An 18575-nucleotide genomic window follows, 5' to 3' on the forward strand; every position below is an offset into this window, starting at 1 on the left:
ATATTTTCATCTGTGAAAAAAAATGTATGAAGTAATTTTCAAGTGATTTAATGGAATGAATCCATACCCCTAAGTTACTTGTATTGACCACTATTGACTGGAACACTGGGAGAACAGATCTCATGTCATCCAAATAGATACTAAAATTATATCAGTAAAGTCTGCCCAAACTCAACACTAGTGCCTGGACATATGAACTTGGGCAAGATACACAGCCTCTCCAGCCTCACTGTCCCCACCTTTAAAATGGGACTTCTAGAATGGCTAAGTAAGGAACTCAGAAAATCCTCTCCCTAAAAAAGCAATAATAAAACTAGAAAAAAACTGTCGAAACAATCAGGGCCCTGGATATACAACAAACTGAGAAGCATTTATGTAACAAAAAATTACTGAACTTTGGTGACAACAGTAAGAATTAGTATTTCTCTGATTACTATTGAGTTCGAACATACTTTCATACGTTTATTGGTCTTTGGACATTCTTCTGTGAAATTCCTGTTTAAGTTCTTACCCATTTCTCTGAGTTTTCTGGACTTTTCTTATTTATTAATGCTCTCTATAGATTCTGAATATGAATGCTTTGTCAGTTATGTGTATTACAAGTATCATCTCCCACTCTGGGTTCCCTTTTCAATGTTTTACCTCCTGATGAACAGAAATTCTTAATTTTAATATACTACAATTTATCCATCTCTTCCTTTACATAAAGTTAGTGCTTTTTTGATTCCTGTTGAGAAATCTTTGTTTATCTTCAGGTCATAAAGACATTCTCCTGAATATCTTCTCGATGGTTTATTGTTTGCCTTTTATAGTTAGATCTACAGTCCATCTGGAATTGATTTTTATGGATGGTATAAGGCAGGAATCAAGTTTCAAACTTTGGGTTTTGTTGTTTTTGTTTTTGGGTGGTTTTTCTTGTTGTTGTTACCATGTTGAACTTTTTATTTTAAAATTATATTCTAATATGAGTGAATTTTTAAATTTTTTTTACTATTCAAACTTTGGGATCCACTCTAAAATGCAATTCCCGAAATGACTCCCAATGCCTTAGGGTAACGAACACGTTTACAAACATTTACAAGGCCTTTAATGACCTGGTCCTGACCTTCCTCTTCCGTTCCAACTATCCTCTCTTTAAAACCAGTCTCACTTAACATCGCTCAGCTTCTCAGAATGACCAAATAGGACACTCTCATCTCCAGGCTTTTGCTCATGCCATCCTTTCTTTGCCTAGAACACTCTTCTTCAGGTTCCTTGTGCTGATTCTATACTTTCTTTCTAAACTAGGTTGGGCGTACCAGCTACATATTCTTACTTCATCTCATATAGTACTTATCATTCTATTTGTTATTGGAATACATAATAATGGCAACAAACTTGGGGTGAATAAGTGAATAGCCAAGTCTCTTTATTATTTGGGCTCTACCCCATGTCATACTGACAATAACTTCCAGCCCCAATTGTGCACACACGCCCCACTTTTTGTCCAGGCCCTCTTGCTGTTAGACCCTTCCTATTTCTTTTTCTCTACCTGGATGAACATCCTCTACTTTTCCACTATCCATCACCTGCTTTTTCCCTATTTAGTCTATTCTAATTCTGTTCACCCTTCATGACTCAGGTGAATGTCACTTTGTCCAGAAAGTCTTCCCTAATTCCCCAAGTATGGATTACTTGCTCCACCTTGTATTTCCCTTGTCACAGCACTAGCTACTCTATACTGTAATTGCCTTCTCACGTGTCTGTAGGAAGATGAGGGTCTTGTCTTATCGACCACTATTCCCCTAGTAGAAGCTGGTTACTTGAGGACATGGAGGACTGCACAAAGAAATTGTCAGTTAAGCTGAAAAGTCATAGTGGGGAAGTTAGTTGCGGTCGACAGGAGGTGGTGGGTTTGTTGCAGGCAGTGATCTGCATGTGCTAATCACTTGGCTTATTCACAGGGACTGTAAGTGTTTTGGGGTTGCTGGAAAGGAGGGGAAGTGGCAAAAATTGATTTGAAAAATACAGTCTATTGTGCATACACCATGTCAAAGAGCTAGCTTCATCCTATATGTACTGAGGATCCACTAAAGGATTTTAAGCAAGAGTTGAGCATGATGTTATGCATTTTAGTACACAGCTCTGAGGAGGGTATGAAGAATGGATTGACTTCAGTCAATTTACAAGTCTATTTCAATACACTGGGCAAGAAATGAAAGCTGAAAGAATAGTTATAGAGGGTAGAGAGCAGAAATTATTTGAAATATACTCAGAATATAGAACAAATAAGACTGATGACAGATTCCCCAGTAGGCCTTGCTATAGGCTTCAGTGGTTTCACAAATGTCTTATGTGCTATGATCTTTTAGTTACCAGGAAAAAAAAATCTTTTCAATTACTTCTGGTAATGAAGGTTTATAGGCAAACTGGTCCTCCCAAGGACCAATGAAAATCCACCAAAGGGCTCAAAAGGAGGATCAATATATACAGCATGGGTGGGAATCAGGAAATAGTTGGGGAATTAGAAAATTATTCAAGATTTAACACAGTTCTATAGGGTGTCTGGGTGGCTCTGTCAGTTATGCATTTGCCTTGGCTCAGGTCATGATCCCAGGGTCCTGGGATGGAGCCACGCATCAGACTCCCTGCTCCGCGGGAAACCTGCTTCTCCCTCTTCCGCTCTCCCTGCTTGTGTTCCCTCTCTTGCTGTGTCTCTCTCTGTCAAATAAATAAATAAAATCTTTAAAAAAGAAAAAAAAAGATTTAACACAGTTCTGCTAACTGGGTTACCTCAACACCTCAAAACCCCAAAAGGAGTTCTGTTGTTCTTCCCAATTACAAACATCTCTCCCTCCTTCCTTTCACTCTCTGGCATGGGCTTCTGCTTATCTTTGCTGATGTTTAGTTAAAGCTATGCTGATTCTTGGTATCTACTATTTTATAGTTTCTACATACTGGGTTTTTTTTCCTATGTCTTTCATCTCCTCCTCCTGTTACCTTTAGCTTTGGGGGAGCACACACTTTCTCGTGTATTCACACACATTATGCACGTCTATGTACATACACGTGCCACATTCAAAATACTCCTAAGAGGGAATCTGATGCAGTTTAAGACTCAAGTGCGATCTCAAGAAGTAGCTTAATATCTCTAAACCTCAATTTTCTTAGGTGTAAAATAGAGATAATTATAGGTCCTACTGTACTGGGTTGTGAGGGTCAGATGAGACAATGAGAGAAAACATAAAAAAAAAAAAGAAAAAAGAAAGAAGGAAGGAAGGAAAGCACAGTAACTCAGTATATGGAACACAGTGAGAACTCAGATGTTAAGCAATGCCACTGGCACCCCCACCCCAACTCAGCAAGCTCGGCAGAGGCATGTGCTTCGGAACACTACTTATTCCCAAGGAACCGTGTAGATCAGAGATCAGTAAGCTTTTTCTGTAAAGGACCAGGTAGTAAATAAACATTTTTGTCTCTCGGGCCATACAGTCTCTGTTGAAACTACTCAATTCTGTCGCTGTAGCATGAGAACAGCCTCAGACAAGTAACAATGAGCACTGACTAGGCTCCAACAAAATCTTATTGTAAAGTAGCAGCTTTGGCCTGAGGGCTGTAGTTGGCTGCCACTGGCTTGGGGTGACTCATTAGAATAAACAAGGTCTATGAGAATGGCAAGCGTTCGGAGACTCACCCTAAAATCCCTGCTTCTAACTTAAATGCTTTCTCTCTTCTTTAATACCTGCTGAAGTTAAATTCATTATTTAAGGATTAGCTCAAACATCACCTCTTCTGTAAAGCTTTCGCTGACCTTGGTCCCCAGAAAGATGGGGAAATAGGAAGATAACCAGGTAAGAATGAATTGATCAAAACCAAGGGAGACAAGCGTTGCCAGGTACTTAGCAGATGCTTAATATAAGTCAGATGTATATGTGACTTATAATAACCTATTTTTAAAACATCTGTATTCAAGTTGAACTTGAATTCAAGTCTCTAAATATCTATTGAACTATTTTTTTTCTGCCAAGTCATATAATTTCTGCCAGTCCAAATTAATGCCACATAAGCTGGTGGTCTATGTACTGGAGTATTATATTAATGGATTACATATTAAAACTTAAAAGCAATATAATAATAGTTAGAGAAGCATCCACAAAACCAAGAGGCCCCTGGCTGGCTCAGTCGGTAGAGCACACAACTCTTGATCTCAGGATTCTCAGTTCAAGCCCCACATTGGGCATGGAGCCTACTTAAAAAAACAAACAAACAAACAACAACAAAACTTAAAAGCATGTCCTCAAAGATCAAAATATCTATATTTGATTTTCTAATTCTAAATTTGCTTACCACCTGTTTTCTCTTTGCCAATGATTACATCAGGATAAATTCTGTCTACTTTCCTTAGATGAGGAAAAAAGAACTTTAGGATTTCAAATGTATTAGATGTTGTTTCATTCTTACCCAATGTATTCATTTTCTTCTCAACTGAAAGAGGGAAAAAAGAGAGTTGCTAAGTGCATGACGACAGGGATTTTTCTCTCTTTGGTACAATTTTTCATAATGAGATTAACAGATTTAGTATTCAATATATAAGAGAAATACAATTAAATGTGAACTATTAAAACATATGGCTACAAAATATAGTTCCAATATTATTGATTCATATTTATTTTAAAAATAATATTTAAGCCTAGCACTATGAGCTACATAACCAGAGACTAACAGAACTGTCAGTTCTAAATGAAGTATAACTGAAACATGCTATAATTGATCTGATCTGCTATTTTGATTAATATCACATTAAGGTTGGTATCTCTATAACTTCGTTTTGTAGCTCAACATTTAATGATTCTACTTGTACCACTCATTTGAATATACCTCTACAATTTTGAAAAAGAAGAGCAAAATTAGAGACTCACACCCTATATAATTCATAATATATAATATGGTAATCAAGACAGTGTGGTATTACATTTAAAAAAGATACACAGACCGATGGAACAGAATAGAGAATCCAGAAATAGATCCACATAAATATCATCAACTGATTTTTGGAAAAGGTACAAAGGCAATTCAATGCAGGAAAGGACAGCGTTTTTGACAAAGAATACTTGGAATACTTGGACATTCACATGAAAAAGACTGAATCTTGACCCGTACTTCACACTAGTTACAAAAACCAACTCAAAAGTTTCAGAGACCCAAATGTAAAACCTAAACTATAAAATTCAAAGCACACACATAAAAGAAAATCTTCGTGACCCTGAGAGAGGTAAAGAATTCTTAAAGGTAATATCAAAAACATTATATAAAAAGAAAAATTGATAAATTGAACTTCACAATTAAAAGTGTTTGGTTTCTGAAGGACACCATAAGGAGAATGAAAAGACTAGCCAAGATTGGGAGAAAACATTTCCAAATCACCTATCTATCTGAAATGTATTCAGGATATATATACGTATATATAAATATATACACTTTAAAGAAAATTCTTTTCATACAAAAAACCTGCATATGAATGTTTACAGTAACATGTACTTGTAATTGCCAAAAAAATGAAAACAACCTAAATGTCCTTCAATTGGTAAAAGGATAAACAAACTGTATCCACTGTACATCCATATAATCAAAGGCTACTCAGCAATATAAAGTCAACAAAAAATTTGGTCACATAACTTTGATGAATCTTTGTTAAGTGAAAGAAGTCAGTCTCCAAGAATTACACACTGTATGATTCCCTTTGAATGACATTCTGGGAAAGAGAAAACTCTAAGAACAGAGAACTGATTAGTGGTTGCAAGGTATTAAGAGTAAGGACTACCTGACTACAAAAGAGGAAACAGAGGCAGGACTTTTTATCCTGGAGAAGTGCGAGCCACGGCAGGATGATACACAGGATAGTGAGCCTTCACTTTGGCTACAGTGGAAATAGACAGGCGGGGACAAGTCTGGGGAAAGAGAAAAAACAGAAGTATGTTAGCAGTCATTCAGACGAGGCATGAAGGCGGCCTGACTAGAGCAGCAGAGATGGTGATGGGAAAATGTGGACAGATTTGTGGACACATAGGATTGTGAATCAACAGGTTTGCTTACTGACTGAAATGGGAATATGCAAGAGGAGGCGGGGCGGGGGGGTCAGAGTGACACTCAGGGTTCTGGCTCACCTAGCGGATGGGTCATGACGGTGGTGCGGGTCACACAGCAAACACAGGAAGACCATTTCTGAGCTCCAGAGGAGAGGAAGTATATTAGTGTTGTCTCTTACCCGATTTTTGTATGTCTCACAATAAAAGAACAAGTAACTAATTTAGTTATATTTGTTGGGGAGAAGTGTCCTCAAATCACAAAGCACAAAATCTAAATTCCCAAACACAAAACACAAGACCAACAAACAAACCACCACCCACAAAAACAAAAGCAACACAAACCTAAGTTTATGGACATATTTTTTCTCTGTGTCATTTCATACTTCATTTTACTCAAGGCTTTGGTCAGTTCTTGGTGGTTTCTTTCAGTTTTGTTTTTTAAATGTAGCATTTTTTCCTTAAACTCCAAAATATGGTTTCTACAATTAATTAATTGATTACCTGCAAGGAAAACATATGTGTATATATTTATATATGTAGCAATGGTATCATAAAATTTTCTGTAATATATAATGAAAAAATAAAATATATGCTTCAACATAGCTGTAACACTGTGTGTATATATACAGGTACACAGTTTATATATATATATGTCTATACAATACACATAAGAGGCTGGAGAAAGAGTGGGATGTTAAAACAGTACTATCTGGGAGTGGAACTATTATAAACGGTTTTTGCTTTATTACTTTGTGCTTTTCTATATCTTCCAAATTTTCCATTTTGTGCACATAGTAGATTTGTAATTAGAGGGAAAAACCAATGGAGACAAAAAATTCACTTTTAAGAATTTATCTGAAGAAAATAACCAGAAATATATACACAGATTTGGCTCTAAGGATGTCTAACACAGGCAGCAGCATTATTAATCATTATAAGAAAATCAGAAACAGCCTAAATGCTCAACATGGACATATGCTAAATAAATTACAGAATATCCTTTTTAAAAGTTACAGTGGCTCGGGGGTTAAATCATGTATAACTGAATCCCAATTTCATCACTTAATACTTGTGTGATCTTGGACAAGCTATTTTATGTTTGTTAACTTCTGTTCCTTCACGTATAAATGGATTTATAAAAATCCCTGCCCCAGAGTTGGGAAGAAGTGATACAATAATGCACATAAGCCATGTGGCAAAGCACCTGAAAAAAAACGCTTTGACAAACATCTGACAAATATTATTTATCAATAGGCTACATTTTATTCATTTGCCAATGTAATACTATACAGCTATGAAAATCATCTTATAGAATATTTAATGTTGTACAAACAATTGTTTTTTAAAAACAAAGCTATGTATAAAATCATTTCTTTTTTGTAAAACAACACATATACAGATAGTAAAAAAGAGTAAGAACACAAGTTTGTATTTTGTTAATATAAAATCTTTAGTTTGCTGGATCAGTTTTTATTTCCTAGAATTCTTTTGTTCTAGAATCATGTTACATTGCTTCTATAATCAGAAAAAAATTAACAAATAAAATACTAAGCACCTTTTATTTGCCAAGTACTCTGTGCCAAGGGAAGTACAACAATAAAAAAAGATACGGTAGTCTTGCCTTTAGGAAGTTTATAGACTAATTGGTAGAACTAACTTAACTGGTCATTTAAATCATTGTGATATTTTGGATGTTACAGATTTCCTTCTCCTTGGGTTTTAACTTATTAGGAGTACATAGATAACACCAGCCCCAAACAGTAGCTATCAGTTTTATCGGGGGCTGTCTGACAATGGGTACGTTGCCAAGTGCAGTGGGATGTCCTATTTCCCTACCCAAGTTAACTTACTCCCACCCATTATTGAAAGAGCAACTGGACCACAGTGGGGCCATACCCACAAAGGGGATGACTTGCCACATGTGCTTACTATTTTGGAGGAAAAAGTAGAGAGAGCTGGCCCTTCTTTCAGGGAGTACATAAGAGATGTTATGAGAGAAAGAGCTCAGAGATGGCCCAAGTTGCCTTTTCAAGGAAGCTATTCCGCCTCCCTGTCCATGTATTGGCCCACAGAAGTCAGGTCTGACCCATCTCACCATTCAGATGACTCTATCTTCTGAGAGAAGGTCCAAGAGGTCACTTGAAAATGGCCCTTCTAGGAGAATGAAATGAAAGGTGTCCCCGTGAAGGAAACATGGACACAGTAAAACAAGGCTGCAAGCCCTGACATCTAGTGATAATAGTATGCACAGAGGGCAGGATCCATTCAGCTTAGGAGGGGGAGGGCAGGAACTCAGAGGAGGAATCTGGAGGATGCGCTGCCCGGGGGGACTCTGGGGGCAGTGTGAGTGAGGCAATCAAGGGAAGCAAAGACAGGTGTTCTATGTGGAGCACTGCCGTGGGAAAGGCGAGGAGGCTTTCAAAAACGCGGTCCTACACACCTAGAAGCTATTCAGTATTTCAGGGACAACAGGGGAAAATTCAGAGGTTAAAAGAGGAATCTGGTTCTGCGGATCTTTTTGATAAGTTATGATAAAGAGCTTGAACACTCTCCTACACCTATATTTCTCAAACCTTTTTTCTAAAAAAAACCTCTAATGGCAGTAAATTTGAATAAAAGGGATGTGGGTGGAGGCATAACATGAAATAGCACCCCCCAGTCATGAAATTTCAGTGAAGTTTCTTTAAAATATGTGCAAAGGGGCGCCTGGGTGGCTCAGTCATTAAGCGTCTGCCTTCGGCTCAGGTCATGGTCCCAGGGTCCTGGGATCGAGCCCCACATTGGGCTCCCTGCTCTGCGGGAAGCCTGCTTCTCCCTCTGCCTCTCCCACTCCCCCTGCTTGTGTTCCCTCTCTCGCTGTGTCTCTCTCTGTCAAATAAATAAATAAATAAATAAATAAATAAATAAATAAATAAATAAAATTTAAAAATAAAATATGTGCAAATTTTGTAGCCCATTCTACAGTACATATTTGTTTTGTTTTGGTTTAGGGTTCATGGATTTTCATTTACTTATTTTTTAATTGAGGCATAGTTGACATATAACGTTAGTTTCAGGTGTGCCAAGTAATGAGTTGATATTTGCATGTTATGAAATGATCACAATAATCCTAGTTAAGATGTATTTGTTTTAATATAAAGATAACAGAGTCATGTTCTGCCCTCCTCCCAACGTTTTTTTCAGGTGACTTTATATATCTTGGAACAGCACTATTGGCTATCATGGGAACAAGTATTTCAATCAAGAAACATAGCTGAAGGGGCGTCTGGGTGGCTCAGTTGGTTAAGCGACTGCCTTCGGCTTGGGTCATGATCCTGGAGTCCCTGGATCGAGTCCCGCATCAGGCTCTCTGCTCGGAGGGGTGTCTGCTTCTCCCTCTGACCCTCCCCCCTCTCATGTGCTCTTTCTCTCTTTCTCATTCTCTCTCTTTCAAATAAATAAATAAATAAATCTTTAATAAAAAAAAAAGAAACATAGCTGAAGACTACTAGGCGCAACCTGCGTTTTAGGAAGATCATTCTGGTGGCCATATTGAAGGTTGTTTCAGGAAGGCAAAACTAAAGCCAAAGAAACCACTAGTTAGGAACCTAAATTGATAGTAGTTTCATGTGAGAGATGGTAAAAGAATAAACTAGGGCAGAAAGGATTAGGAAATAGGGGATAATATGAAAAACATCTAAGAGCTTTTATTGAAAAGACTTTGAACTGACTGAAAGAGATTAGAATCCCTACTAGGTTTCCGACATGACTACAGATTTCTTCAGTCTGAATTGGGAAAACAGGAAAAGGAGCCGTGATGATGCTTATGAGGCATCTACATATGTGGCAAACATTTGGCTCTACGACTCCGAAGTTCAAGGGAGAGATTAGGGCTGGTGTTATAGATTTGAGAGTAAAAGTGAGATTGACTTATAACATGGAGTAAGAAAATGTAGTGATAAAAACTCTCCCAGTCTCATCTCTGTTGTGTCCTTCCCTCCCTGCCTTGGCTCACACTAGCCTTAGCCTTGGGCAGAGGGTTCAGAATTTGAAGTCCAGCAGGTGCCTACGTGGTTCCCAGAGGTCTTGAATCCCTGGCCATGGGCAGACTCGGCCCCTCCTGACAGCACTATACATCCATCTTGCTGGCCACTGTACATCCATCAGATAGGCCAGCTTGGAACAAAACTTGTGTCTTGCCTGAGCTACTCTACTGAAGACAGGAAGCAACCAATAAACTATAATATCCCGGTATTTCTCTGCCAAGCCTCAATGGATCATCCACCCCAAGATACAACAGAGGAAATTAAACTGCTGTTTCACTGCTCTCTAACAAGACACGTTGTCTCTCCCGCTTGGGTTGGAGGGGGCCCCACTTCTCCAGTCCTCACACAGTGGCCAGCTCCATCTCTAGGGTCTCTCACAACACCTCTCCATCTCCAGTTCTGTGTCACTGAATCTCTCAAATGCAACAATTTCATATTATATGGAGTATCCTGCCAACAGGGACTCCCATCAATGGGGTGCACACACAAACATGTAGATTCAGATTTTATGCATAGTTGGGCTTGCTGAAACAGGGCAGTGGAGGTTTAGGGAAAGACCCAACTGGCTGACTAACCATTACAGAGAATCCTGTAATTATGAAGACTTCTTGCAGTCTTTCGCAGTGAGCCTTGTGCCCCATCCCTGCACAAGTCCCTAGCCTGTTAAGATACAACCAGCAGAACTCAAGGCTCTACATGTCTAGTCTTCACTAGCGAGTGGGTGGTGGCACAAGATATACAGTTTCCTCCCTCAATCCACCTCCAGGGAAAGGCCAGACAAGAGTGAATGACAAAGGACACGAGTGAAAAGGCACTGCTGGATCCAAGCCACAATTTAATCTGTACATATAAATCACTCAGTAAGGAAAAGATGGAGGCTTGCTGCTCTGAACTATTTTTTTCTCTGCAACCTCTTGAAGGCCTCCTAATCTGGGCCCCAGAATCAATCTAGCTGAAGCAATGGTTGGTCTCCAGGACCTATCAGTGTACTGGTTGGCAATTTGTGTTGGTCATCATTGCCCTCACAGTACAATACTAGGATTTTTGCCTATTCTCTACAGATGGAAATACATGGCTATAGATCAACCATTTGGTCTCAGTAGAGAGGGGGATGTCAAGAGTAAAAGCAATTTTCTGTTCCTTCCTAATACACTGTGACAGAGAGTTCAGAATTCATTTACAATTCCAAGCAAAGCCCGAGTTTTTCTTTGGGAAGGAATGCTCTTCTCAGGGCCTTCTATATGTCACCAGCCAGAACAGTTGCCTGGCCATGCAATTAATTCCCTCGTTCAACAAATATTTATTAAACTAAATACTGTTACATGTCCTGGGGATATGACAATGCACAAAACAGAACTCCTGGCCCCCTTGGAACTTACATCCTACTGAATGGAAAAAACAAGAAATAAGTGAATCATATGTTTATAAGTACCAAAAAAATATAAAGCAGGGAAAAAGGATACAGAGTGTTGATGGTGGGGGGAGGTTTTAACTGTCAACAGGGTGATCAGAGAAGGCTTGAGGAGATAACGTGTGAGCACAGACAAGAACAAAGCAAATGAAAGAATGCTGCAGGTAACTCTGGTACAGAGAGAAGAGCTTGTGCAAAAGCCCTGAGGCAGGAGGGTGCCCGTTATCTCCAGAAACAGCATGGAGACCAGTGTGGCTGAAGCAAAATGGATGACAGGAAGAGTTGTAGGTGATGAAATTACAAAGCCACCTTTGTAAGTACTTTAGATTTACTTTAAGCAAACTGGGGAGCCAATAGAAGTCTATAGGCAGAGAGCCACATAATCCAACTTACCAGAACAGGATCCTTCTATCTGCCGTGTGAACAACAGAGTTGGGGAAACTAAGACTGAAGAAGGGCGATCAGGAAAGACGTCTGTGGCTTAGAAAAGATTGTTGGTGGGTAAGTGCTGAGGAATGGTTTAATTCTGGATAGAGTCTGAAGATAAAGAAGATAGGATTTGCTGACATCAAATGTGGGATACGGAAAAAAAAAAAAGGAGGCAATGATATTCTGAGCAACTAGAAGAAAGGAGTAGCCATTTACTGAGATGGAGAAGATGAAGGGAGCAAGTTTCGGTGTGAATATTAGGAGTCTGTGTGGTTTGAGACATGTTAGATTTGAGATGCTTATCACACATCTCAGTAGGCAGCTCCATGTGTGGGTCTGGCAGGAGAACTGGCCTGGCCTGGCCACAGACACTTAGAGAGACCTGGGGTAAGAAGCAGGAGATCACTATGAGAACGAGGATGAACAGAGAAGAGATGAGGCCCAAGGACTAAATTCTGGGGCACCCCTAGTTATAAGTTGAACACATGAGAAGTCAGTAACAAAGCTAAGACAGATTAGCTGGTAAGGCAGGAGGAAGCTCGGGTGTGTGTCAAGACCTTGGAAACCAAGTGAGAAAAATGTGTCAAGGAGATGAAAGGCATCAACTGTCAAGTGCTGTTGAATAGGACAAGGAGGGTAAGGACAGGGTGGGAGCCACGAGACAGCAGTGTGCAGTCCCCGGCGAAGTGAAAGCCTAGCTGGAGCCGGTTCAGGAGAAAGCAGGACCAGTGGGCTTAGAGACAGGGCAGGGGGACAACTTTTTGGGGGGTGGTGGAGAGGGGCAGAGGGAGAGGGAGAGAGAGAGCATCCCAAGCAGACTCCATACCCAGCGCAGAGCCTGATGTGGGGCTCGATCTCATGACCCTGAGATCATGACCTGAGCCGAAACCAAGAGCTTAACTGACTGAGCCACCCAGGCGCCCTGAGTGATTTTTAAACTGAACTGTGCTTTAATCAAAAGAACTGCAACTATCCCAGATAAATCTTGAATATTCATAAAATGGATACTATTTAAAGATGTCGACAAACTTTAGAAGTAGACATAGTTTCACCAGTATAACCCTATCTTATTGGGGTTCCTGGGGTAATATTCTCTCTGCAAAGTGAATCGTGTTTGAAGCTAATATATCATGGGTGATGCAACACAGCTAAGCTTCCACAATGTTTTAAGTCAGTCCCTGAGGGATCAATTTGGTAAACATGAAAACAGAGTTTTCTCTAGAGGAAGTAGTATTTGCAGAAAACAACCATGCAAAAAAGTTAAAGGATATATTCCCTAGTCTTACATCTGCTTCTTATACAATTTTACTTGATAATTCTATTCAACAATATTCTATTTCAAATATTTACATTACTTTCATATTCACTTAGGTATTTGCGAGGGTGAGATGTTATAAAACTATGTTTCAAAGGTTTGAAATAAACAATAATTTGATGTTTTGAATCAAGTGTGGTGAAATTGTGAAAACAAACACCAGTCCATGGGTGCAATGGGCCAATGTGACTTCCACCCATAATAAAGGGGCCAGGTGAGATCCTAAGTACCACTGACCTTTGTTTCTCACAGCAAGAGTCCAAGACACCGCTATCCAGTAGAAATAAAATGTAAGATACCTTTGTAATTTTAAATTTTCTAGTAGCCACATTTAAAAAAAGTAACAAGAAACAAGTAATTGTAAAGAATATATTTAATGTAATTCAATATATCTGAAATATTTTTCAACATGTAACCAACATAAAGAGTAACTAATGGAATAGTTTGCATTCCTTTTTGTACTATGAATGCTAAATCCTGTGTATATTTTATACTTACAGTACATCTTAATTCACATGTAAAATTTTAATAGTGAAATGCAGTCTTACCAAAACAATAAAATTTTGCTTAATGGATAAATATTTTGCACTGCTTCAGCCTTTATATTTAAGTTTAAGTTAGTTAAAATTAAACAAAATTTAAAATTCATTTTCTCAGTTACACTAACCATATTTCAAGGGCTCGACAGTCACCTAGATAGGGGTTGCCATATTGGACAGCGGTTTCTTGGCACCAGCTGTGAGCTTATTAGAAATGCAGTATCCCTTGGGGTGCCTGGGTGGCTCAGTCAGTTATGTGTTGACTCTTGATTTCGACTCAGGTTGTGATCTCAGGGTTGTGAGACAGAGTCCCGTGTTGGGCTCCACGCTGAGCATGGAGTCTGCTTGAGATTCTCTCTCTCCCTCTCCCTCTGCTCCTCCCCCACTCGCTCACATGCACGCATGCTTTCTTTCTCTCTCTCAAAAAAAAAAAAAAAAAAAAGAAAGGAAAAAGAGAAAAAAAAAGAAGAAAAGAAATGCAGTATTTCAGGCCTCTCCCCAGACCTACTGAGTCAGAATCTGTGCTTTAATAAATTCACAGGTGATTGGTATACACGTTAAAATTTAAGAAGCACTGTTATAGATCTCTTTAATTGTTTTATCTTTCTCATCACTGACTTTACCATAGTTCAGGTCATTACTGCCTCTAGCTACACTATTTTAACTGTCTCTTAATTAGTCTCTCACCTCCAATCCACAATTAATCTTCTGGAAACACTGCTCAAAGACTTTAAATGATTCCCTGAATGCTTACTGAATTAAGTCCAAACGACTTGCCTTAACATACAAGGTCTTATCCCATATGGCCATGCCCTGACTCTCCCACCCCATTTCATTCACTAAACCCCTCCAGCAATGAGAAGCATCACAGGGTGTGCATTCTTTCTGCCATTTAATACTTACCATGTGTTATTCACTGAGCTATATGACAGGTAAACATGGATAAAGTCAGGTTCCTGCTCTAAATTACCTGACAAGAGATGGAGGAAGGAGCATGTATTTAAACAACCAATTAATATAATTGTGAAAATGGAGTTATGCTCAAGTGCCACAGGCAGAGAGAGGCAGAAATTCTTAACGAGTAAGGAAGACTGAGGAGTGGGGGAGGGACAAGGGAAAAGGTTTCAGAGAAGAGGGGATATTTAAGAACTTGAAGAATGTACAGAATGCCGCCCTACAGCAAAGGGAAGGGCATTCCAAACTAAGAAAATAGCAACATAAATGCATGAGTATGAAATGGTATGGCGTACTGGGGGAAAAGCAAGTAATTCACTCAGGGGGTCAAAAGAAAGGGGAATGAATGGCATGAGGTTGAAGTATTGGCAGACCACTTCAAATTTATTACTCATTTATTTGTACCCAAAGTGGTTCCAAAGAAAGACTATCCGAGGCAGTTGGTAGGAGATGAAGGTAAAATATATTTTGGATTATTCCACTCCACATATATTTTGCAATAATCAAATCACACTACGAACAACACCCTTTGAACTCCCTTTGAGTGGTCCCTCTATGCGTTAGGTCTTATGATGAAATATTTCAGGCATTACAAAGCATATAAAATAGTTTGAAAGACAACAATAAAAATGAGCATCCATGAATCCACTACTACCCTAGCCTTAAATAGTCCATCTGTTTCCTTCCAAGATTATGTTCCCTTTCCTCCTTACTCCCAGATGAGCAGAATTCTGAATTTTGTATTAATCTTCCACTGCTTTTCTTTCAAGTTTTACCACTTGTGCAAGCTGACTCATATGTTTTTAGCTATTAATAAATAATACTTATATGCATTCTTCTGTACTTGCTTCTTTTGCTTAATTTATGTTTTTGCAATCCATCCATACTGATAAGTCAAGCTCTAGTCCATTCACTTCCACTACTGTTAAATGTTCCACTGTTTTGAATATACAGTAACACATTTAGCTCTTCTGTTGACGAACAATTATAAAAAATGCTACCAAAAATATACCAGATTGATATATTCAAGAGTTTCCCTTTGATATATCTGGTGGTAGCGATGTTATTTTAAATATTGAACAACCTTGGGATGCCTGGATGACTCAGTCAGTTAAGCATCTGCCTTCGGCTCAGGTCATGATCCCAGGGTGCTGGGTTCAAGTCCTGCATCAGGCTCACTGCTCAGTGGGGAGCCTGCTTCTCCCTCTGCCTGTTGCTCCCCCTGCTTGTGCTCTCTCTCTCTGACAAATAAATAAGTAAAATCTTAAAAAAAAAACAAATATTGAACAACCTATATGGCATGGGTACTGATCAGTGTGACAAGGGGAGGTGGCCATAAACCACTGGGTAAGGTTGCACACCAATTTCAGTCTTGACTAGCAGAATTGCTAGGACACAGGAAATGCACGTCACATAATGAAAGTGATTGACTGTATGTATGTATACTCCCCACTCCCGAGGGGAGTGTGTGCAAATTCCTGTACTTCCCCATCCTCACCAAATGTCTTATCTCCTAAATTTAAAAATCTGAATGGTATGAAATGCTATCTTGTGTTTTTAATTTGCATTTCTTTGATTGCTAATGAAGTTCTTGCCATGTTTATTCAACATTTATGTTGCACTTGGCCTTAGAGTCTATTTTGCTGATATTAATATAGCTACATCAACTTTCTTTTGGATCAGGTTGCTGGTATATACATTTCCATCCCTCTTCCAACATTTCTCTATCTTTAAAATTTAAATGTATCTCTTGTAAACATCATCAAGTTTGGTTATGTTTTATATCCAGTCAGAAAATACTGTAATTTCCTTTTTGGAGCACTAACTATAATGAGTGATATTGCTATGCATTATTTTACGATTATTTTAGTAGTTAGACCAGAGATTTCAATGTGAATCTTTGACTTATTACAGTCTCATACAAATTCTCACATTCTCACTTTTCAACAGTGCTGCAAGTTTAGTACCATTTAACTCCATTTACCCCTCTCCTATCTTATCTTGTAATTATTGTCACACATTGTTGTTCTAGATACACTTTAAATTCCACAAGACATTTCAATTACTGTCTTGATTGGCCCACATGTACATCCTGGACTCTGCTGACTTCGAGCTACACCTGGGACTGAAAGAATAATATTCCATTATAATAGAATATATAAAATTTCTTTATCCTTTCATCCATTGAAGGACACTTAGGATGCTTCCATAGCTTGGCTATTATAAATAATGCTGCAATAAACATACCTTTTCAAGTTAGTGTTTTCACTTGCTTCATATAAATACCCAGAAGTGGAATCGCTGGGTCATATGAGTAGTGCCATCTTTATTGTTTTGAGGAAACTCCATGCTTTTTTCCCATGGCTACACCAGTTTACATTCCCACCAACAGTGCATGAAGGTTCTCTTTTTCTCCACATCTTCACCAACACTCATTATTTCTTGTCTTTTTAAAAATAGCCAACCTAACAGGTATGAGGTGGTATCTCACTGTGGTTTTCATTTGCATTTCCCTGATGATTAGTGATGTTGACCATCTTTTTATATAGATGGCTTCCTATATTACTCAGCATAAAAGTCATAGTTCTTACTATGGTCTCCATGATCTTATCCCTTTACAACTCTTCCTTGTTCACATTAGCCTCCTAGCTGTTTCTCAAACATATCAAGCTGATTGTACCACAGGGCTTTTGCACCAGCTTTTCTCATTGCCTCGAAAACTCTCCCCCCAGATATCCACACAATAGTCTCCCTTACTTCATTCAGGAATAGGCATTAATATGAATTTCCTTAACCACCCTATCTAAAATAGCACTTTCTCTCCCTTGTCAACACCTGACATCACAGAGCATTATCATTCCTGTTTGTTGTTTATTTCCCTTAACCAGAATGTAAGCTCCCTGAAAGTGAGGGTTTAAAAATTTTTGTTGCCTAGTTCCTACAACATGAAGAAGTATTTATCAAATTCATTAATTCACTCATTCATTCAACCAGACAACAAATATTTAGCATACCTATTATATCAGGCATTTTTCCAGATGCTGGGGACACAGCAGTGAACCAAACAGGCAAAAACAGAAAAAATTCTTCTCCTCATGGAGCTTACATATTTATAGAATAAATTAATGAACTGTTAATACTATGAGCTTATAGAAACAAAAGGTTATAGGCACATAAAAATTTAAAAGGGTAAAGAAGGCCACTAGGTTGTGGCCAACTTTTCTTTTTTAAGTAGGCTCTTTGCCCAGCATGGAACCCAGCATGGGGTTTGAACTCACTACTCTGAGATCAAAACCTGAGCTGAGATCAAGAGCTGGGCGCTTAATCAACTGAGCCACCCAGGCACCCCCAGCCATCTTTCTAATAAATATTCCCAAGTTTTCATTGATAAGAATTACAACTATGGATCAAATTTTAAAAACCATTGGGACTATCTTTGGTGTCTTATAAAAATCGCTGCTTCCAAAACTAAATGAAGTTTGTTTTCTTTTGTTGACATAAGAACATCTCAGGATTGATTTTGTACAAGGATTGATTTTGTACAAGGATTGATTTTAGACCTAGGTTACACAGAAACATAAATGTAAAACATGAGAAACCTGTTTTATCAGTTATTCTAAGAGTGGTACATTTTCAAGAACAGTATCTCATATTCTGAATTTGAACATATGAATGCTGGGAATATAAATACTTTGAGGGACCAAACTTCTTTTTCCTGGTCATAACACAAAGTCCACAGTTTATAATAAATAATATAATAATATTAGTTGTATTAAAATGTCTTCTGACATTACCAATCCAAATTGCCTTCCAAAATTAGTCTAAAAGAGAGTTTAC

At 38.5% G+C, this 18575-nt stretch overlaps 1 protein-coding gene across 4 annotated transcripts in view; it reads right to left on the reverse strand.

Moving 5' to 3' along the window:
- Positions 1-18575, reverse strand: part of MGAT4D (MGAT4 family member D) — a 58539-nt gene that overhangs the window by 38439 nt on the left and 1525 nt on the right. For 3 of the 4 annotated variants that reach the window (XM_025874002.2, XM_025874001.2, XM_073891222.1), the window contains exons 2-3: positions 6408-6566; positions 4327-4464 (exon numbers count right to left, since the gene is read on the reverse strand). In XM_025874002.2, the coding sequence (XP_025729787.1) occupies positions 4327-4464; positions 6408-6566 (297 nt within the window). Of the gene's footprint in view, positions 1-4326; positions 4465-5800; positions 5928-6407; positions 6567-18575 lie in introns of those variants that run through there. The other variant, XM_073891223.1, reaches the window with a different exon arrangement.

Source organism: Callorhinus ursinus, unplaced genomic scaffold (genome assembly GCF_003265705.2).
Source record: "Callorhinus ursinus isolate GAN/ISIS: 27379988/994484 unplaced genomic scaffold, GSC_fseal_2.0 scaffold4, whole genome shotgun sequence".
Taxonomy (NCBI): Eukaryota; Metazoa; Chordata; class Mammalia; order Carnivora; family Otariidae; genus Callorhinus; species Callorhinus ursinus.